Source organism: Salvelinus alpinus, chromosome 18 (assembly GCF_045679555.1).
Source record: "Salvelinus alpinus chromosome 18, SLU_Salpinus.1, whole genome shotgun sequence".
NCBI classification, from domain to species: domain Eukaryota; kingdom Metazoa; phylum Chordata; class Actinopteri; order Salmoniformes; family Salmonidae; genus Salvelinus; species Salvelinus alpinus.
In genome coordinates this window covers 37192872-37216214 of record NC_092103.1, presented here as the reverse complement: position 1 = coordinate 37216214, position 23343 = coordinate 37192872, and the positions used below count along the sequence as shown (strand labels likewise).

General features: G+C 46.7%; 1 protein-coding gene across 1 annotated transcript in view; it reads left to right on the top strand.

Annotated features, from left to right (window-relative positions):
• The window catches only part of LOC139544265 (early estrogen-induced gene 1 protein-like), a 76081-nt gene that overhangs the window by 34876 nt on the left and 17862 nt on the right, over positions 1–23343 (top strand). The window contains exons 3-4 of the mRNA XM_071351191.1: positions 21367–21487; positions 22402–22431. Of these exons, the coding sequence (XP_071207292.1) occupies positions 21367–21487; positions 22402–22431 (151 nt within the window). The remainder of the gene's footprint in view (positions 1–21366; positions 21488–22401; positions 22432–23343) is intronic.

The following is a 23343-nucleotide window of genomic DNA, read 5'->3' as shown; positions in this document are numbered from 1 at the left end:
GGAGGGGGTGAAAAAGCCGTAGTCATTATTTCTGGCCAGATGTTTACTTTGGTGAAGTTGAAAAAAAAGTGGGTATTTTATTGTGAACAGATGGAAGAAATATGATACAATAGGGAAATGTAGGGAGATGGGGGGCATGTCCCAAGGCTGCCTTTTACCAACGAGTTCTCAGGAAGATTCCTGTGCCACGTTGAACTGTAAACATTTTGAGTAATGACCAGACGTACAGTATCACCACTCCTTCCTACACACTCAAAATCTCCCTCACTGTCACTCCCTCACTGTCTCTCCCTCACTGTCTCTGTCCCTCACTGTCTCTCCCTCACTGTCTCTGTCCCTCACTGTCTCCCCCTCACTGTCTTTCCCTCACTGTCTCTCCCTCACTGTCTCTGTCCCTCACTGTCAGTCCCTCACTGCCTCTGTCCCTCACTGTCTTTCCCTCACTGTCTGTCACTCACTGTCTCTCCCTCACTGTCTCTGTCCCTCACTGTCTCTCCCTCACTGTCTCTGTCTCTCACTGTTTCTCCCTCACTGTCTCTGTCCCTCACTGTCTCTCCCTCACTGTCTCTCTCTTTTTCTTTCTCACAGACACACACATTCACTTCCTGCTTTTATTGGACAAACTGACACATTCTTTTGGCAGGTGTGTGTGTGTGCATGCGCACGTGCGTACATGCATGTGTGTGTGTGTGTGTGACACCTGGTATTTTATGGTATGGTCAGGTCAGGATTAGCAGTGCACTATAACCGTGCTGTCAGTAGTGACTATCAGTGAGCGTGGCTGTCAGTGTTTATGTAGCATGCTTTAGCACTTACTCAAGCTACATAGGTAGCATGTCTGCATGGTGTTCATGCTCTCCTCTCCCTGTGTGTGTATGAACACCTGTCCGAGTCCTTTAGATGATCCCAACAAATCAAATCAAATCAAATCAAATTTTATTAGTCACATACACATGGTTAGCAGATGTTAATGCGAGTGTAGCGAAATGCTTGTGCTTCTAGTTCCGACAATGCAGTAATAACCAACAGTAATCTAACCTAACAATTCCACACTACTACCTTACACACACACACAAGTGTAAAGGGATAAAGAATATGTACATAAAGATATATGGATGAGTGGTGGTACAGAACGGCATGGCAGATGCAGTAGATGGTATAGAGTACGGTATATACATATGAGATGAGTACTGTAGGGTATGTAAACATAAAGTGGCATAGTTTAAAGTGGCTAGTGGTACATGTATTGCATAAAGATGGCAAGATGCAGTAGATGATATAGAGTACAGTATATATACATATGAGATGGGTAATGTAGGGTATGTAAACATTGTATTAAGTGGCATTGCTTAAAGTGGCTAGTGGTACATTTTTACATAATTCCCATCAATTCCCATTTTTAAAGTGGCTGGAGTTGAGTCAGTATGTTGGCAGCGGCCGCTAAATGTTAGTGGTGGCTGTTTAACAGTCTGATGGCCTTGAGATAGAAGCTGTTTTTCAGTCTCTCGGTCCCTGCTTTGATGCACCTGTACTGACCTCGCCTTCTGGATGATAGCGGGGTGAACAGGCAGTGGCTTGGGTGGTTGTTGTCCTTGATGATCTTTATGGCCTTCCTGTGACATCGGGTGGTGTAGGTGTCCTGGAGGGCAGGTAGTTTGCCCCTGGTGATGCGTTCTGCAGACCTCACTACCCTCTGGAGAGCCTTACGGTTGTGGGCGGAGCAGTTGCCGTACCAGGCGGTGATACAGCCCGACAGGATGCTCTCGATTGTGCATCTGTAGAAGTTTGTGAGTGCTTTTGGTGACAAGCCGAATTTCTTCAGCCTCCTGAGGTTGAAGAGGCGCTGCTGCGCCTTCTTCACAACGCTGTCTGTGTGGGTGGACCAGTTCAGTTTGTCCGTGATGTGTACACCGAGGAACTTAAAACTTTCCACCTTCTCCACTACTGACCCGTCGATGTGGATAGGGGGGTGCTCCCTCTGCTGTTTCCTGAAGTCCACAATCATCTCCTTTGTTTTGTTGACGTTGAGTATGAGGTTATTTTCCTGACACCACACTCCGAGGGCCCTCACCTCCTCCCTGTAGGCCGTCTCGTCGTTGTTGGTGATCAAGCCTACCACTGTAGTGTCATCCGCAAACTTGATGATTGAGTTGGAGGCGTGCATGGCCACGCAGTCGTGGGTGAACAGGGAGTACAGGAGAGGGCTCAGAACGCACCCTTGTGGGGCCCCAGTGTTGAGGATCAGCGGGGTGGAGATGTTGTTACCTACCCTCACCACCTGGGGGCGGCCCGTCAGGAAGTCCAGGACCCAGTTGCACAGGGCGGGGTCGAGACCCAGGGTCTCGAGCTTGATGACGAGTTTGGAGGGTACTATGGTGTTAAATGCTGAGCTGTAATCGATGAACAGCATTCTCACATGGGTATTCCTCTTGTCCAGATGGGTTAGGGCAGTGTGCAGTGTGGTTGCGATTGCGTCGTCTGTGGACCTATTGGGTCGGTAAGCAAATTGGAGTGGGTCTAGGGTGTCCGGTAGGGTGGAGGTGATATGGTCCTTGACTAGTCTCTCAAAGCACTTCATGATGACGGAAGTGAGTGCTACGGGGCGGTAGTCGTTTAGCTCAGTTACCTTAGCTTTCTTGGGAACAGGAACAATGGTGGCCCTCTTGAAGCATGTGGGAACAGCAGACTGGGATAAGGATTGATTGAATATGTCCGTAAACACACCAGCCAGCTGGTCTGCGCATGCTCTGAGGACGCGGCTGGGAATGCCGTCTGGGCCTGCAGCCTTGCGAGGGTTAACACGTTTAAATGTTTTACTCACCTCGGCTGCAGTGAAGGAGAGCCCGCAGGTTTTGGTAGGGGGCCGTGTCAGTGGCACTGTATTGTCCTCAAAGCGGGCAAAAAAGTTGTTTAGCCTGTCTGGGAGCAAGACATCCTGGTCCTCGACGGGGCTGGTTTTCTTTTTGTAATCCGTGATTGACTGTAGACCCTGCCACATACCTCTTGTGTCTGAGCTGTTGAATTTCGACTCGATTTTGTCTCTGTACTGAGACTTGGCCTGTTTGATTGCCTTGCGGAGAGAATAGCTACACTGTTTGTATTCGGTCATGCTTCCGGTCACCTTGCCCTGGTTAAAAGCAGTGGTTCGCGCTTTCAGTTTCACGCGAATGCTGCCGTCAATCCACGGTTTCTGGTTTGGGAATGTTTTTATCGTTGCTGTGGGTACGACATCGTCAATGCACTTCCTAATGAACTCGCTCACCGAATCAGCATATTCGTCAATATTGTTGTTGGACGCGATGCGGAACATATTCCAATCTGCGTGATCGAAGCAGTCTTGAAGCGTGGATTCAGATTGGTCGGACCAGCGTTGAACAGACCTGAGCGCGGGAGCTTGTTGTTTGAGTTTTTGTTTGTAGGCTGGAATCAACAAAATGGAGTCGTGGTCAGCTTTTCCGAAAGGGGGGCGGGGGAGGGCCTTATAAGCGTCGCGGAAATTAGTATAACAATGGTCTAGTGTTTTTCCAGCCCTGGTAGCACAATCGATATGCTGATAGAATTTAGGGAGTTTTGTTTTTAGATTAGCCTTGTTAAAATCCCCAGCTACGATGAATGCAGCCTCAGGGTGTGTGGTTTCCAGTTTACAAAGAGTCAGATAAAGTTCGTTCAGGGCCATCGATGTGTCTGCTTGGGGGGGAATGTATACGGCTGTGATTATGATTGACGAGAATTCCCAATAACTATCAACAGTGAGAGTTGGAGTAGAGATTGGAACTGGAATTGAAGTGGTTCCTGGAAAAGTGCTTATTAAGAGCGTTGGGCCCATAACCAAAAGGTCGCTGGTTCGAATCCCTGAGCCGACTAGGTGAACAATCTGTCGGTGTGCCCTTGAGCAAGGCACTTAGCCCTAATTGCTCCTGTAAGTCGCTCTGGATAAGAGGATCTGTTAAATTAAAGAACTATGAACTGTCAGAAAGTGAAGAGGGTCAAAGGAGCACGGGAAAGAAGCAGGTCACGCTCCTCTACTTTTCATTCTTTCTCTCCCTCCATCCACCCCTCATTTTGTTCTGTGTGAACAGAAGGATGCAGAAGCCTAAAGAGATACATGAGTCATCGTTCCACAGTACTACTATGTGCTGTGTTCCTGTTACCTTTCCTGTTTTCCAACATGGACAGAAAGCCTTTGAAATATTCATTCACACCCCCATGGTTCTCTTCCAATCACGTTTGAGGATAGTAGTAGATCCCTTCCTTTCCCTTCTTCCCCTATCGCTTGGTTGTCACTAGTTACCACAGCCACAAAGTCAAAATTGCCTATATCGGGGGGAAAATTAAGGTTAGGGTTAGTCATAAGGTTAACTGTGTGGTTAAGGTTAGGGTTAGGTTTAAAATCAGATTTTAAGAAAATAAATAGTTGAAATAGGCGGGGTTTAGCCATTTGTGGCTGTGGTAACTAGTAACTAGTGACAACCCTATCTCTTGGAATGATTCTGGGGCTCTTTTCAGAAGGGCTCAACGTTACACATAATACACAACGTTCACCTCATTGAATACACCCCAGCTAAAGGTTGGTGTTCAGCGGATGTTTGGGTGATGTGTGAGAACATGATTTTCCAAAGCTGCCCGTTCGGTTTTTATCATGTCTTCATCTGCCTCTGGTTACCGTTGAAGGAACACCTCAGCATTGTTAATGAGAGACATTGTAAACTTGTGACTCAGTGTATGTGTGTATATGTTCGTGGGTTTGCGTGCATTTTCACAACACTAATTCCAGTGACCTCATCTTAAAACAATGAAACAAACAGTGGGATAAATGACCATTTTCCAGGTGTGTTTGCATGCATATGTGTGTCTTCAGACTATATAACCACTCTCTTACTGTACTCTTTCTCTCTCTCTCTCTCACTCTCTCTCCCCCCTCCCCCCCTCTCTCTCTCTCTCTCTCTCTCTCTCTCTCTCTCTCTCTCTCTCTCTCTCTCAATTCAATTCAATTCAATTCAAGGGGCTTTATTGGCATGGGAAACATGTGTTAACATTGCCAAAGCAAGTGAGGTAGATAATACACAAAAGTGAAATAAACAATACAAATTAACAGTAAACATTACACATACAGAAGTTTCAAAACAAGAAAGACATTACAAATGTCATATTATATATATACAGTGTTGTAACAATGTACAAATGGTTAAAGCACACAAGTTAAAATAAATAAGCATAAATATGGGTTGTATTTACAATGGTGTTTGTTCTTCACTGGTTGCCCTTTTCTTGTGGCAACAGGTCACAAATCTTGCTGCTGTGATGGCACACTGTGGAATTTCACCCAGTAGATATGGGAGTTTATCAAAACTGGATTTGTTTTCAAATTCTTTGTGGATCTGTGTAATCTGAGGGAAATATGTCTCTCTAATATGGTCATACATTGGGCAGGAGGTTAGGAAGTGCAGCTCAGTTTCCACCTCATTTTGTGGGCAGTGAGCACATAGCCTGTCTTCTCTTGAGAGCCATGTCTGCCTACGGCGGCCTTTCTCAATAGCAAGGCTATGCTCACTGAGTCTGTACATAGTCAAAGCTTTCCTTAAGTTTGGGTCAGTCACAGTGGTCAGGTATTCTGCCACTGTGTACTCTCTGTTTAGGGCCAAATAGCATTCTAGTTTGCTCTGTTTTTTTGTTAATTCTTTCCAATGTGTCAAGTAATTATCTTTTTGTTTTCTCATGATTTGGTTGGGTCTAATTGTGCTGTTGTCCTGGGGCTCTGTGGGGTGTGTTTGTGTTTGTGAACAGAGCCCTAGGACCAGCTTGCTTAGGGGACTCTTCTCCAGGTTCATCTCTCTGTAGGTGATGGCTTTGTTATGGAAGGTTTGGGAATCGCTTCCTTTTAGGTGGTTGTAGAATTTAACGGCTCTTTTCTGGATTTTGATAATTAGTGGGTATCGGCCTAATTCTGCTCTGCATGCATTATTTGGTGTTCTACGTTGTACACGGAGGATATTTTTGCAGAATTCTGCATGCAGAGTCTCAATTTGGTGTTTGTCCCATTTTGTGAAATCTTGGTTGGTGAGCGGACCCCAGACCTCACAACCATAAAGGGCAATGGGCTCTATGACTGATTCAAGTATTTTTAGCCAGATCCTAATTGGTATGTTGAAATTTATGTTCCTTTTGATGGCATAGAATGCCCTTCTTGCCTTGTCTCTCAGATCGTTCACAGCTCTGTGGAAGCTACCTGTGGTGCTGATGTTTAGGCCGAGGTATGTATAGTTTTTTGTGTGCTCTAGGGCAACGGTGTCTAGATGGAATTTGTGGTCCTGGCGACTGGACCTTTTTTGGAACACCATTATTTTGGTCTTACTGAGATTTACTGTCAGGGCCCAAGTCTGACAGAATCTGTGCAGAAGATCTAGGTGCTGTTGTAGGCCCTCCTTGGTTGGTGACAGAAGCACCAGATCATCAGCAAACAGTAGACATTTGACTTCGGATTCTAGTAGGGTGAGACCGGGTGCTGCAGACTGTTCTAATGCTCGCGCCAATTCATTGATATATATGTTGAAGAGGGTGGGGCTTAAGCTGCATCCCTGTCTCACCCCACGACCCTGTGAGAAGAAATGTGTGTGTCTTTTGCCAATTTTAACCGCACACTTGTTGTTTGTGTACATGGATTTTATAATGTCGTATGTTTTACCCCCAACACCACTTTCCATCAATTTGTATAGCAGACCCTCATGCCAAATTGAGTCGAAGGCTTTTTTGAAATCAACAAAGCATGAGAAGACTTTGCCTTTGTTTTGGTTTGTTTGGTTGTCAATTAGGGTGTGTAGGGTGAATACATGGTCTGTTGTACGGTAATTTGGTAAAAAGCCAATTTGACAATTGCTCAGTACATTGTTTTCATTGAGGAAATGTACGAGTCTGCTGTTAATGATAATGCAGAGTATTTTCCCAAGGTTACTGTTGACGCATATTCCACGGTAGTTATTGGGGTCAAATTTGTCTCCACTTTTGTGGATTGGGGTGATCAGTCCTTGGTTCCAAATATTGGGGAAGATGCCAGAGCTAAGGACGATGTTAAAGAGTTTTAATATAGCCAATTGGAATTTGTTGTCTGTATATTTGATCATTTCATTAAGGATACCATCAACACCACAGGCCTTTTTGGGTTGGAGGGTTTTTATTTTGTCCTGTAACTCATTCAAGGTAATTGGAGAATCCAGTGGGTTCTGGTAGTCTTTAATAGTTGATTCTAGGATTTGTATTTGATCATGTATATGTTTTTGCTCTTTATTCTTTGTTATAGAGCCAAAAAGATTGGAGAAGTGGTTTACCCATACATCTCCATTTTGGATAGATAATTCTTCGTGTTGTTGTTTGTTTAGTGTTTTCCAATTTTCCCAGAATTGGTTCGAGTCTATGGATTCTTCAATTACATTGAGCTGATTTCTGACGTGCTGTTCCTTCTTTTTCCGTAGTGTATTTCTGTATTGTTTTAGTGATTCACCATAGTGAAGGCGTAGACTCAGGTTTTCCGGGTCTCTATGTTTTTGGTTGGACAGGTTTCTCAATTTATTTCTTAGATTTTTGCATTCTTTATCAAACCATTTGTCATTGTTGTTCATTTTCTTCGGTTTTCTATTTGAGGTTTTTAGATTTGATAGGGAAGCTGAGAGGTCAAAAATACTGTTAAGATTTTCTACTGCCAAGTTTACACCTTCACTATTGCAGTGGAACGTTTTACCCAGGAAGTTGTCTAAAAGGGATTGAATTTGCTGTTGCCTAATTGTTTTTTGGTAGGTTTCCAAACTGCATTCCTTCCATCTATAGCATTTCTTAATGTTACTCAGTTCCTTTGGCTTTGATGCCTCATGATTGAGTATTGCTCTGTTCAAGTAGACTGTGATTTTGCTGTGGTCTGATAGGGGTGTCAGTGGGCTGACTGTGAACGCTCTGAGAGACTCTGGGTTGAGGTCAGTGATAAAGTAGTCTACAGTGCTACTGCCAAGAGATGAGCTATAGGTGTACCTACCATAGGAGTCCCCTCGAAGCCTACCATTGACTATGTACATACCCAGCGTGCGACAGAGCTGCAGGAGTTGTGACCCGTTTTTGTTGGTTATGTTGTCATAGTTGTGCCTAGGTGGGCATATGGGGGAGGGAATGCTGTCTCTCTCTCTCTCTCTCTCTCGCCCCCCTCCCCCGCTCTCTCTCTTTCTCTCTCTCTCACTCTCTCTCCCCCTCCCCCGCTCTCTCTCTCTCTCTCTCTCTCTCTCTCTCTCTCTCTCTCTCTCTCTCTCTCTCTCTCTCTCTCTCTCTCTCTCTCTCTCTCTCTCTCTCCCTCTCTCCCTCTCTCTCTCTTTCTCTCTCTCTCTCTCACTCTCTCTCCCCCCTCCCCCGCTCTCTCTCTTTCTCTCTCTCTCTCTCTCTCTCTCTCTTTCTTTCTCTCTCTCTCACTCTCTCTCCCCCCTCCCCCGCTCTCTCTCTTTCTTTCTCTCTCTCTCTCTCTCTCGGTGCATGCTGGGTGTTTTTGGAGTCTGAGTGTTTGGTGTGGAAAGCTCTATCCTAACTAACTTTCTTGATTCTTTTCTTTACATGTTATTTTCTATGGTGGAGGGTTAATGCAATATTTGTTTTTGGCGGTATCCAAAGTTTTTTTTTCAAAGTTAGGGTGGAAGAGGACAGAGTAACTTTCCTGGGGGTTGGAAGGTGTAGTGTGCGCAATGGCTTCTCAGCCTAGCGCGGAGGAGACGCTGTCTATACAGCATGGATTCAGGTGTGTTCCTGAGAACGGAGTTAAGGTGGAGGAGGTTCTGCTCGCGGTCGGTGAACAGGTAGGAGCTGAGTTTATACATTCTGCTTCTAGAATGAACAAAGCTGTGGTTGTGTTCATGAAAAGGGCTAATTTGGTCGGTAGGCTAATTGCTAGCGGAATATTTGTAAGGGATGTGTTGGTGTCAATTTCACCTCTCTCTACCCCTTCAACAAGAGTTGTAGTGGCAAATTTGCCTCCGTTTATCACGGATGATCAAATTAGGAAAGAGCTGAGTCGTTTTGGTAAGTTTGCTAGCGGTTTCCGTGTACTGTCAGCAGGGTTTCAGGCAGATGCCGTTAAACACGTTGTTTCGTTCCGGAGGCAAGTGTTTATGTTTCTGAACAACAACGAGCAACAGCTAAATGTGCATTTTAAAGTGAGGCATGGGGAGGGGCTCTATGCAGGTTTTGCCAGCACAGATAGTCTACGGTGTTTTGAATGTGGGGATTTGGGGCACAAGAGCTTTGCGTGCCCACATAAAGGCCGTAGATAAGGTGAGGATACAAGCGCAAATGGGGGAAATCGAGGTCAAAATGCAGGGGGTAAGGAGATGCAGAGGCTGGGCCTAGTCAGTCTAGAGATGGTGGTGTAGATGAGGCTGGGCCTAGTCAGGCTAGAGATGGTAGGGTAGTGGAGGCTGGGTCTAGTCAGGCTAGAGATGGTGGAGAAGCAGAGGCTGGGTCTAGTCAGGCTAGAGATGGTGGGGTAGCTGAGGCTGGGCCTAGTTATGCTATGGAGGGTGGTGTAGAGGGTGCTGGGTCTAGGCAGGCTATGGATGGTGGTATAGCAGAGGCTGAGTCTAGTCAAGCTATGGATGGTGGGGTAGCTGAGGCTGGCCCAAGTCATGCTATGGAGGGTGGTGTAGATGATGCTGGGCCGAGTCATGCTATGGAGGGTGGTGCAGATGATGCTGGGCCGAGTCATGCTATGGAGGGTGGTGTAGATGATACTGGGTCTAGTCAGGTTATTCTAGTGGATGAGGAGAGTATAGTGGGGAAGTGTAAGAGATTAGGGGGGGAGGAGGAGGGTGTCAAGCGGAAAAGGAAAAAGGGTGTGGACAAAGGCACCATGGAAATGTTGCCTGTTGCTGTGGGTGAGGCCCTAACCAGAGAGAAAGAGCAGGTGGTCAGGGTGGGAGATAGAGAAGAGGAGGAAAGTGAGTCTGAGGAAGAGGATGAGGAGTTATTTTTTTCAGACTCCTCTTCAATTGGCCCGGAGCTGACAGCCAGTCAACCAGAGGGGTCTAAGTACACGTTGAGAGAACTGACAAGGTTCCTGAATGAGACTAAGGGGAAAAAAGTTAATCTTGAGGCTTTTTTTCCTGATTCTAGAAAGTTTGTAAGATCAGTACAACATGCTATGAGAAATGAGGGGCATGGTGTCCTCTCACCCAAGAAACGGTTTAGGTTGAGGAAGTGGGTCACAACAGTGCGTAAAGGTTTACCTTCAGACACTGTTTAAATGTTTAATTTCTTACTGACACTGGGGCTTTTTGAGCTTTCCTATTGGTCTATTTCTCTGCTGGCTTTTCTCCCACTTCTTATGGAGACTCTTCGGGTAGGCTCGCTTAATATAAATGGTGCCAGAGATGCGGGAAAGAGGAGTGTGTTGGGTGAATATGTAAAACAAAAGAAAGTACAGGTGTTGTTTCTGCAGGAGACGCATAGTGATGTGGTGAATGAAGTTGATTGGGGGCTCTGGTGGAAAGGGGCAAGTGTGTTGAGCCATGGGACAAATCTTAGTGCAGGGGTGGCAGTCCTTTTTGCACCGGGTCTGGCTGTAAAAATTTGCTCCTCAAAGGAGGTGTGTAGGGGCAGGTTGCTTGTTGTTAAAGCAGAGATTAACAACATGGGTTTTGTCTTTATAAATGTGTATGCGCCTAACACAGGGAGAGAAAGAGGGGTTCTATTTGGGAGTCTTAGACAGGAACTCTCACAAGTAGCGCCTGAGGAGACGCTGGTGATCGGAGGTGACTGGAACTGTACAATGGATTTTACAAAAGACAGAAATGGGGAAGAGCCTCATTCAGTGTCAGTGGGAGTGTTAAGGGACATCTTTAATCAGTTTGACCTAGTGGATGTTTGGAGAACTAAACATCCAAACACAAGACAGTATACGTGGGTGAAGGTTTTTGGGGCTAGGGTGAGTGCAGCCCGACTTGATCGTTTTTACATGTCCAGGAATCAGAGCAATAGGCTGCTGGGTGCTACCATTCTCCCAGTGGGGTTTTCGGATCACCACATAACCATGGCTCGGCTGTCTATTTCACCAGGGCCCCGGCAGGCATCTTATTGGAAGTTCAATGTAAAGCTCTTACAAGATGCCACTTTTTGCTCAGGTTTCCAGACTTTTTGGGAAAGATGGGGGCAGCGAAGAGAGGAGTATGAGTCTCTGAGTCAATGGTGGGATGTGGGGAAAGTGCAAATTCGGCTTTTCTGTCAACAGTACACAGCTCTCTCATCCTCAGAGGCTAGGAGAGTATTGGGGGAACTAGAGCGGTGTATTAGTGAGATGGAGGTAGAGATGGTGGGGCAAGGCAATGTAGGACTCCAGGCTAACTTAGCCGAATTACGTAGGGACCTGGGTAGTTTTTTCCAGGTTAAAGCAAAGGGAGCACTTGTAAGAGCTAGGTTCTCCATGCTCAAGGAGATGGATGCTCCCAGCTCCTTCTTCTTTGGTTTGGAAAGACAGAGCAGTGAAGCCAAGGGTATGCATTGTCTACGGCTGTCTGATGGGCGGGTGACCTCTGTGGTGGGGGAGATGCGGGAGCGGACTGTGGAGTTTTATACTGAATTGTATAGGGCAGAAATGTGTGATCCTATGTGTGCTCAGGTCTTGTTCGCAGGACTCCCTAAGCTCTCTCGGGCACAGAGGGATGAAATGGACATTCCTCTGTTGTCACATGAACTGGCAGAGGCCGTAACCCAGATGTCCCCCGGTCGTGCACCCGGGGTCGATGGACTTCCAGTGGAGTTTTACAAAAAATTCTGGGGAACTATTGGACAGGATTTCTTTTGCGTGTTGCGTGAATGCGTCGAGGTAGGAGAGTTGCCGATGAGCTGCCGTCGGGCGGCACTGACTCTCCTGCCCAAAAAAGGGGACTTGTGTGAACTTAAGAACTGGAGGCCTGTGGCATTACTCTGTGCGGACTATAAGATATTTGCCAAGGTCCTCTCTAACAGACTGAAGTCCCATCTGGACTCTATAATACACAAGGACCAGACATATTGTGTACCGGGACGCTCAATCACGGACAACTTGTTCTTGATTAGGGACATGTTGGACTTGTCGAGAGGTTCTAATGTGAACTTTGGACTGGTCTCTTTAGATCAAGAGAAGGCTTTTGATAGAGTGGATCATGAGTATCTGTTTAATGTGATGTCTGTGTTTGGGTTTGGGAAGAGCTTTGTGAACTGTGTGAAGCTGTTGTATGCTGGGGCGTCATGTATGGTTAAGGTGGGAGGGGCGCTCAGTAGGCCTGTCTGGGTGAGACGGGGCATTAGACAAGGATGCCCTCTATCTGGGCAGCTGTACACACTAGCCATTGAGCCTTTTTTAGGACTGCTACGCAGGAGACTGCGGGGAGTGTGCTGGACAGGCATGGAGGTGGTGACAGGAATAGCAGTCTCAGCATATGCAGATGATGTTTCTGTGATGGTCAGGGATGGGCAAGATATGCAGGAGCTAGAGACCAGTCTGAAGGTGTACGAGGGAGCTTCATCAGCTAAGGTAAACTGGGGAAAGAGCAAAGCTCTGTTATGTGGGGCATGGGGGGATAGGGCTCCTCCTCTGCTTCCAGGGGGTTTGCAGTGGGGTTGTGAAGGGCTTAAAGTGTTGGGGGTGTACCTGGGCTCGGAGAGGTGGGTCAGCAAGAACTGGGAGGGGCTGTCACAGGCAGTGGTGTCAAGACTGGCCAGGTGGAGGTGGCTCCTGTCCCAAGTGTCATATAGAGGGAGGGTGCTGATAATCAACAACCTGGTGGCATCTTCCTTGTGGCATAAACTGGCTGTCCTCAACCCCCCCGCCGGTCTGCTTGCAGACCTGCAACGCAAGCTGGTGGACTTCTTTTGGTCGGGCCATCACTGGCTGAAGGCAGCAGTGTTGTACATGACCGTCCACGAAGGAGGACAGGGCCTGGTGGAACTGGAGAGCAGGATGGCTGCTTTCCGGCTAAAGGCGGTGCAGAGACTGCTGTACCATACTGATGTTGGCTGGAGGGAACCAGCATGCGCGCTGCTGAGGAGAGCTGGCGGATTAGGGTTGGACCGGCAGCTGTTCCTCATGAAGCTGGAGAGGCTGAGTACAGCAGGTCTCTCAGAGTTTTACTCTGCGGTGCTGAGGGCCTGGCAGCTGCTAAGGCCCACACGAGAAGGGGGTGTGGAGCCTGGGCAGTGGGTGTGGGAGGAGCCTATTTTCCACAACCCAGCCATCCCTTTGAGATCGGTTCAGTCGGCCACCCTGCAGAGGCAACTGATGGCAGGGGGTTTACAAAGGCTAGGTGACCTGAGACTGCTGGGAGAGGAGGGGTGGAAAACCCCGGAGGTCTTGGCGCAACAAACAGGAATAACGTCTCTTAGGCTGCTGGAGAGATTCCTGGAGGAGGTCCAGGAGGCACTGTCTGAGCCGGTAAGGGGGGTGTTTGAGAGGCCAAAGGGAGAGGGGCCACCAATGTTTCCGCCACTGCAGGTGACGGCAGAGACTGGAGACTGGCAAGGGGGTCTGGAGGACTTGTTAGATTTTAACACTCCGAGCCTGGGGGAGTTTGAGGGGGTGGGAGGTAAAGCCCTCTACAACCTCTGCGTTAAGGTTAGGAACATTAGAAGCCTAACAGGAGTGAAGGCACATCAGTGGCAGGGGGTATGTGGGGCGGAGAGTATGGTGGGTTTTAGATGGAGGGCGCTCTACAAACCCCCAGTACCAAAGAGGTCAGGGGACCTCCAGTGGAGGGTTCTTCATGGAGCCCTGGCCACTAACAGCTGGTTGGCACGGGTTGATCCGGGAATTGGGCAGGGGTGTCCTTTCTGTCAAATGAAAGAAACTGTGATTCATGTGTTTTCTGTGTGCACCAGGTTAATGCCATTAATGTCTCTGTTGGAATGTCTGTGTGACAGGTTGGGGGTGGTTTTTGCTGTTGGGATGTTTATAATGGGATACAGGTATTCGAGTAAGGAGAAAGAAAAATGTGTTTTGTTGAATTTTCTGTTTGCTCAGGCAAAATTAGCTATTTGGCTAACAAGGAGAAACAGGGTCAAAGGTGGGGGGATAACAGACCCTTTACTACTGTTTAATGGGATGGTCTCTGCGCGCCTTAGGGTTGAGTTTGAGTTCTATAAACTGATCAAATGTGTGGAGATGTTTGAGGAGATATGGTGTGTTGGGGGGGCTGTCTGTATTGCTGGGGAAGATGTTTTGGATATACGGTTGTAGGAGAGGGTATTGTTTTTGTGTATGGTGATGGTGGTTTGTATCATGTGGTAGATGGAAAGGTGAGTATGGTACATGTATGCAGTACAGGATATATTTTTGTTTTTTTATTTTAGGGGGGGGGTGAGTTTTAAATGAAATGAGAATGTTTCAATAAAGAAAGACAAAAAGTCTCTCTCTCTCTCTCTCTCTCTCTCTCTCTCTCTCTCTCTCTCTCTCTCTCTCTCTCTCTCTCTCTCCCCCCTGCTCTCTCTCTTTCTCTCTCTCTCTCCTCCCCTCTCTCTCTCTTCTCTCTCTCTCTCTCCCCCCTGCTCTCTCTCTTTCTCTCTCTCTCTATCCTCCCCTCTCTCTCTCTCTCCCTCTCTCTCTTTCTCCATTCCATCCAGATGTTCCCTGGAATCTATCATGAGCTTTTACATTTTGGCAGCTGAGATTGAAGACAGATGTGTTCCATCTGTATTTGGGTGCCCACGTGTCTGTGTGTGTTTTTGTTTGCGTGTCTGTGTTCCACAGCACATGCAGCTTTGTTTCTATGTACTGTTGACCTCTAATAGAGGTACTTACTGTACATTGTGTTCTGCAGTGTGGGTCTTTCTTGCGAACTGTAAAGTATGTGTGTGTGTGTTCACCCATTTGTGTATGTCCCTTTGGTCGTCCGTGTGTAAACTCTTTCCCCTCTCCGGGAGCTGGTTTGTCCCCAGTGAGTGCAGCAGCCCTGCTGGATCGCACGGCCACGTCAGCAGATCTGTGCTGTGGGTGTGTGTGTGTGTGTGTGCGATTGTGCTTCTAATTTCTACAGACTCCCTCCTTCCTCCCTGCTATTCCCACTGCTGCTGGATTTCTAACCTTTTCATGTTCATTTGTGTGTTTGTGTTTCTGTGTGTTGTAACTACAATATTCATTGCTTTGACATTGTTCAATGAGCAATCATCAAATCCTATTTTAAGTTATAAGGAACACAAGGACCCCAAAAAAAGAAATGTGTTTATTTCCACTCTATGTGCAATAAAAACATGCTACACTTAACACTCAACAACAGTGCTTAACGTTTGGTTTAGATTGGTTGACTTCGATTGAGCCGAGTCACTCTTCTCACTGGTCTCTTTGGATCGATGCAGTCGGAGGTTCCCGGGCTATGTATGGTCCGATTCTTCTCGGGTCCTTTTCCGCGAGACACTTGGGGCTAGCACACTGTCCTCTTCATACTTCCTCCTCTTCAGAGTGTTGCCCTCTAGCTGGCAGCAGCTTGGATCAGTTGAGGGTCAGGGGTCAGACTCCCTGGGCCTCTTTCAGGTGATGGTAACTCTAGAGGTGAGTCAGGTGTCAGTCCTCTGATGCTCTCGTCCTCTTGGAGGGTCATGTCTTCTGGCTGAAAAGACTCCATGGTGGCTAGAAGTGGCTGATTCTACAGCTCTGCTAAAGCAGGTCTTTGACACTATAGAGACATGGAGTAGAATAGTACGTGGAAATGTGTCTTTTACTCTGCTCCCAACCACCCCAGATACCACAGAAACAGATACACAACAAGTGTCTTGCATGACCTCCAGGGCCACAGGAGCTACTGCCTGCCTAGCCTGGGCCACTGTCTGTTCCAGCTCAGCCAGTCAGCCAGTCAGTCAGTCAGTCAGCCAGTCAGTCAGTCTGTCTGTCTGTCTGTCTGTCTGTCTGTCGAGGGTGAATAAAGAGAAAGAGAGGAAGATAAAGTCGAGGGTGAATAAAGAGAAAGAGAGGAAGATAAAATAGAGGAAGATAGACCAAGAGAGACAGACACCCCCCAAAAAAGTGGAAAGGGCCTCGCTGACCACAAAACCTCACTCACTATTAATGAACAAGAAACATATAGTTCAGAGCCATTTCTGGCATAGATGGAGGGAGTAGTGAAAGTGAACATTTTCTGATAAAAAGTGTGGCCTCTGTATGGATATACCCTTGTTGTCAGATTGGTAGTGAAGCACCAATACTCTTTTCCTCCTCCTTTCCTCCACTACTGTGATTCATGACTACTGATCTAAAAGGATTCAATTGTTAAAGGTGATGTGTTGGTGTTTGCTGCATACCTCCAATTGTTTGCTCAGTTTCATAGGGAGTGCTAGTTTACAGGGGTCAATTAACATGGTTAACTGCCCTGTACAGGACTTAACACAATTTTAGCCTATGGTCAAACCCTACATCCAAACCTGAGCAGTCCGTTTTCCCACCTTTGGTCTCTCTTCCCACCCCAACGAGAGGTCAGCTCCCGCTCAGTACATTTGATTGACAACTAAGTGTTTGTTGGTAAATTGTGTTGTCAGATTGTCTGTTGGTAAATACAGAGGGTTTTCTCTTTCCGAGCGTTCAGAGCGCACACTGCACTATTTACTGAGACCAGCCATATTCAGCGGGTGTTGCACGTTCATAAATTACATAGTAATTCTGCACTCTGGCACACTCAGATGAGAGTGCTCAGGAATCTGAGTACATAGCCAGAGTGAATTTACGAACGTAGGAGATATGCTAACTGGATAACAGTCGTTCAATTTCAGCATAGCTAGCTGGCAAAGCGGTTCACATTTCTTGCTAGCTAACCAAATGACACCTGCATCTCCAGCTGTAGCCACCGAAAAACCATATGAGGAGAACAAAAGTCGGTCAATCACTCACTCCTCTAATGACATTGCACCTCCCAGAAGCTAGCTAGCTAGTTATCTAACGTTCTGTCTAATGGCTCTTTATCTTGCTAAATAAATCGCCTATTAGCCACGGTATGACTGACTTGTGATCATTGCCCTTGCTAGTAAGATCATTGCCCTTGCTAGACTTGTGATCATTGCCCTTGCAACAACAAAAACGGATTAATATCACTAAGGCTTGGAATGTCAATACATTCCAAGCCTTAGTGATATTAATCCGTTTTTGTCCAAAATATTGAGTCATTGAAACTGACAGCGCATCCCATTCCCATAACAACATGTCCTGCTGCACCCATTCCCATAACAACATGTCCTGCTGCACCCATTCCCATAACAACATGTCCTGCTGCACCCATTCCCATAACAACATGTCCTGCTGCACCCATTCCCATAACAACATGTCCTGCTGCACCCATTCCCATAACAACATGTCCTGCTGCACCCATTCCCATAACAACATGTCCTTCTGCACCCCGTCCCCATAACAACATGTCCTGCTGCACCCCGTCCCCATAACAACATGTCCTGCTGCACCCATTCCCATAACAACATGTCCTGCTGCACCCATTCCCATAACAACATGTCCTGCTGCACCCCGTCCCCATAACAACATGTCCTGCTGCACCCATTCCCATAACAACATGTCCTGCTGCACCCATTCCCATAACAACATGTCCTGCTGCACCCATTCCCATAACAACATGTCTTGCTGCCCCCATTCCCATAACAACATGTCCTGCTGCACCCATTCCCATAACAACATGTCCTGCTGCACCCATTCCCATAACAACATGTCCTGCTGCACCCATTTCCATAACAACATGTCCTGCTGCACCCATTCCCATAACAACATGTCCTGCTGCACCCCATTCCCATAACAACATGTCCTGCTGCACCCCATTCCCATAACAACATGTCCTGCTGCACCCCATCCCCATAACAACATGTCCTGCTGCACCCATTCCCATAACAACATGTCCTGCTGCACCCATTCCCATAACAACATGTCCTGCTGCACCCCGTCCCCATAACAACATGTCCTGCTGCACCCATTCCCATAACAACATGTCCTGCTGCACCCATTCCCATAACAACATGTCCTGCTGCACCCATTCCCATAACAACATGTCTTGCTGCCCCCATTCCCATAACAACATGTCCTGCTGCACCCATTCCCATAACAACATGTCCTGCTGCACCCATTCCCATAACAACATGTCCTGCTGCACCCATTTCCATAACAACATGTCCTGCTGCACCCCATTCCCATAACAACATGTCCTGCTGCACCCATTCCCATAACAACATGTCCTGCTGCACCCATTCCCATAACAACATGTCCTTCTGCACCCATTCCCATAACAACATGTCCTGCTGCACCCATTCCCATAACAACATGTCCTGCTGCACCCATTCCCATAACAACATGTCCTGCTGCACCCCGTCCCCATAACAACATGTCCTGCTGCACCCATTTCCATAACAACATGTCCTGCTGCACCCCGTCCCCATAACAACATGTCCTGCTGCACCCATTCCCATAACAACATGTCCTGCTGCACCCATTCCCATAACAACATGTCCTGCTGCACCCATTCCCATAACAACATGTCCTGCTGCACCCATTCCCATAACAACATGTCCTGCTGCACCCATTTCCATAACAACATGTCCTGCTGCACCCATTCCCATAACAACATGTCCTGCTGCACCCATTCCCATAACAACATGTCCTGCTGCACCCCATTCCCATAACAACATGTCCTGCTGCACCCATTCCCATAACAACATGTCCTGCTGCACCCCGTCCCCATAACAACATGTCCTGCTGCACCCATTTCCATAACAACATGTCCTGCTGCACCCCGTCCCCATAACAACATGTCCTGCTGCACCCATTTCCATAACAACATGTCCTGCTGCACCCCGTCCCCATAACAACATGTCCTGCTGCACCCCGTCCCCATAACAACATGTCCTGCTGCACCCATTCCCATAACAACATGTCCTGCTGCACCCCGTCCCCATAACAACATGTCCTGCTGCACCCATTCCCATAACAACATGTCCTGCTGCACCCCGTCCCCATAACAACATGTCCTGCTGCACCCATTTCCATAACAACATGTCCTGCTGCACCCCGTCCCCATAACAACATGTCCTGCTGCACCCCGTCCCCATAACAACATGTCCTGCTGCACCCCGTCCCCATAACAACATGTCCTGCTGCACCCATTCCCATAACAACATGTCCTGCTGCACCCCGTCCCCATAACAACATGTCCTGCTGCACCCATTCCCATAACAACATGTCCTGCTGCACCCCGTCCCCATAACAACATGTCCTGCTGCACCCCGTCCCCATAACAACATGTCCTGCTGCACCCATTCCCATAACAACATGTCCTGCTGCACCCATTTCCATAACAACATGTCTTATGACTGGGATGACAGACTGTGTTCAAAGGTTGATCTACAAAGTAGGTTTCAGTTATCTCTCTCTCTCTCTCTGAGCATAATATAAACCGGGCACTACAGTCTGTCTAAGGTTGCATGTGTGTACTGTATGTGTGTTTGTGGAGAGAGAAAAGGACACACTGACCCACTTTCACTGTTCTGCTGCAGTGACTCAGATGGAGAGAATGAAATAAAAAGAGATCGGGACCAATAAGGCAGAGGGCAACCTCAGCAGCTCGCCCACTATCTCAGCATCTGATTCGCTGGGAAACAAATTGATTTGTGATTGACAGCTGAGATTGACGACTGAGGACGGAGTCTTATCTGACCTCCAGGGTTCTTCTGGGAATAGAAGGAGTGGGAGCTGTTCTGAGAAAGACACGGCACATTTGCCGGAAAAATCAAGTATGAGACAGTTGCACACTATCCAGGAAGTGTTTATTTTACATGTTATATCCCATCGTTAAAGGAAAGAATAGGGGCTAGCAAAAACGATATACAAAGTTTTGGTGCGACGTTATCCCACTGACGTTCTGAGAACAATCTAAGGGGACGTTCTCTGGGGGATGTTTGTGTAGTTAGCTTTAAGTTAGCTGGACGTCACTGAGGACCATGTCAGGACCTTTTTAGGACGTTTTCAGGACTTTCATTTTACTAGTCCTTAAGACGTTGTGTGATGGTCCCAAGGGAACGTTCTCTGGGTCCTAAAAACATCCTCGGCAACGTCCCCAGGACAAACCAGGAAGTAGACAAAACCTCCAGGGGACCATGGCACAACATCCTGACAACTTTAGGCGACCATTTTGTGACGACACGGGGACGACCTAACGACTCATTATTGTTTGCAGGAAAACGAAATACTAACATGCTAAATAGTATTCAAAGTAGTATGTACTTGTAGTAGTGATAGTTGAGAAAGTGCATACGCATGCAGTATGCAAGTACTAAACAGGTGGTACACGATTCGGAACACAGCCATCTCTCCTCTTGGCAGATGAAAGCAACATTGTTTCAACCTATCCAGTTGTTTCACATCACTGGTGATAAAGAGATCATACAAGAAAGGAGGCCATTTAAGAGTATTGGAACGCAGCCACTGTCCTCTGGCTTTCTCAAGGCCCCTGTAGCAGCCACTGTCCTCTGGCTTTCTCAAGGCCCCTGTAGCAGCCACTGTCCTCTGGCTTTCTCAAGGCCCCTGTAGCAGCCACTGTCCTCTGGCTTTCTCAAGGCCCCTGTAGCAGCCACTGTCCTCTGGCTTTCTCAAGGCCCCTGTACAAACTGATGGGCATTGAGGCAGGACTACAATGCAGTGATTTTCCACCGGCTGGCTGCCTCTCTACACTGTAGCTGTTTCTCGGTGGGCATGGCTCAACAGGAAGGACTTTAGAGAGAGAGGGAAGGAGAGACAGAGAGGGAGAGAGAGAAAGAGAGAGGATGGGAAAAGGATTCTTAGAAGCCCTGAGCCCCGAGGCGTTTAGTTACGTAAAAGCTCACTTAGTGACCAGAGACACACTTGAACAGTCACACGCACGCACTTTAAGTTGTGTGGAATCCGACTTTAGGTTTCAATCTTTACTTAGCAGTTGGAGGCAGTAGCATTAAACATTAAAAGTAAGGGGCTTTCCACGCAGCAGAACTCTACATTTGGCAGGGTAATGTATCCGAAGTGTGTAATAGTCCCCGCAGGTGGTTTTAATTTGCTGTGCTTTTGGTCATGGGTCTTGATTATGTACTGTACAGTAAGCTTTTGCCAGAGGGTGGCCATAAACACAGCTCCAGAAACGGACAATATTGCTAATGATAATGGTATAAGAATAATGATTGATGATGATAATGTTGATGTTGAGGATGATGAAGATCATGATGATAAATATATTAATCAGGAAAATTATAATGTTGATGGTAGTGGTGATGACTTCAATGCTGTCAATTATGATGACCCAAAAAATGAATTGATGATGAATGACCCTAACCATCACCCCCCTCTCTCTGTCTGTCTCTCTCTGTCTGTAGGGAGGAGGTCCAACAGAACTGTGTTCGTTGGAAGAAGAAGTTCTCCTTCATCTGTAAGATGAGTGCCAGTCCCACCACTGGAGTCCTGGACCCCTGCATCTGCAGGGTCTCTGTACGCAAGGTAACTACATCTCCCATCAACCCCTGCTATAGTCTTTTACAGTGCCTAATAATGATACTCTACAGGTGACATTTTCTTAGGGAAAACAACCTACTCAGTGAGAAAAAGTTGCCCTGTGTCCTGTCTTTTTAAAATTGTATAGTTATTTTGGGCAACTTTTTCCTCACTGCTTGTCATTGCCCAAGTTCTCTCTCTGCCTCAAAAGTGTGTCATAGGTACATTATTACCTGATACAAGGTAATTAATCTATAATTACTCCTGTATAAGGCATTCTGTGGTAATGTAAGCCTACTCCCTAACCTTCCTACACCTTTCACACACCTACACACTGGATCAACCTTGGCAGGTGTTTTTTCAATGTCTGAAATATGATTAGTTCCCTTAGTTCCCATTCCCAAATCTACACACTGTTGCAGACAGCTTAGATCTGTCTATGGACTCTTCTGTTGCTTGTTGTTTACAATGCTAGTTATAGTACTCCTCTCGTTACCATGGTATCAGCAAATATGGGATTGCGAAACATTTCCCTTTCATGTATCAGTAACGGCTGACTGGAGATCAGGGCATGGCTATAATCACACAGCTGCGTATCTGCTATTATGACATGGAGTCCTCAGATCTCAGATCAGTTCATCTGTAGGGAGTGGGGACTCTATGATTCCAACAGTGTAGCATACAAGTGCTCACTGTTAAAGCTACATTCTGTAATACTATTCAGCATGACAAGCTTAACATGATCATTTATAATCAAACTGTTAAAAGAGGAAGGCCTTTGTTTTATTTAGTCTGCTCGTGTTAGAATTCACTTGAAATATGAATTCTAGCTGCTTAACTTTATGTACAATAATAGACTATAGAAGGAAAGAAAGTGTTTGTGCTTCATGCATTTCATCCACTTCTTCTTGTCACTGCAGGAGCTCAAAGGAGGAAAGACGTTTTCAAAGGTAAGACTAAAAAATGTGACATGTCATCCTTTAGCATGCTTCTACTAATGTGGTTTGGTTTCCCTGTTGTGCATTTCTGTACAGTTGGCACACACACACACACACACACACACACACACACACACACACACGTTTGTTTTACTATCCTTGTGGGAACTAAACAATTGATTCCCATTCAAAATCCTATTTTCCCTAACCCCAAACCTAACTCTAATGCTAACCCTAATTCTAACCCTAATTGTAACCCCTAAGCCTAAAATAGTAATTGTGCTTGTTTTACTGTCCTTGTGAGGACTTCTGGTCCCCACAAGGATAGTGAAAACCAAAAACACACACCATATGTACAGTATATCTGAAGCAGATGAGTCAGTGTGTGTGTGTGTGTGTGATACAGTACATTTTACAGCCCCAATAACAGTAAAACCATTGTGGTTAAAGTCATGTAAAAGGGAATTGGGTCCATAGCTCAAGCCAACTAGTATGACATACATGTGACAAAGCCTTGTGACACAGGATGGGACTTTTGGGGAAGGTGGGGAAAACAGTGCAGTGACGTGGACAACTTATTTCCTTCCTTATTGCTTTTCCAGCTGTAGTGTTTGTGGTTTATAGTGTTTCCACTAGTTGGCAGTAAACTGTGTGAAGAAACCTTTTAGCTTTTCAGTGACCCTGACCTAAGTTTTTAGGTGTGACCCAGTCAGGTGTGACCCTGACCTAAGTTTTTAGGTGTGACCCAGTCAGGTGTGACCCTGACTTAAGTTTTTAGGTGTGACCCAGTCAGGTGTGACCCTGACTTAAGTTTTGAGTTGTGACCCAGTCGGGTGTGACCCTGACCTAAGTTTTTAGGTGTGGCCCAGTCAGGTGTGACCCTAACCTAAGTTTTTACGTGTGACCCAGTCTGTGATTGGTCAC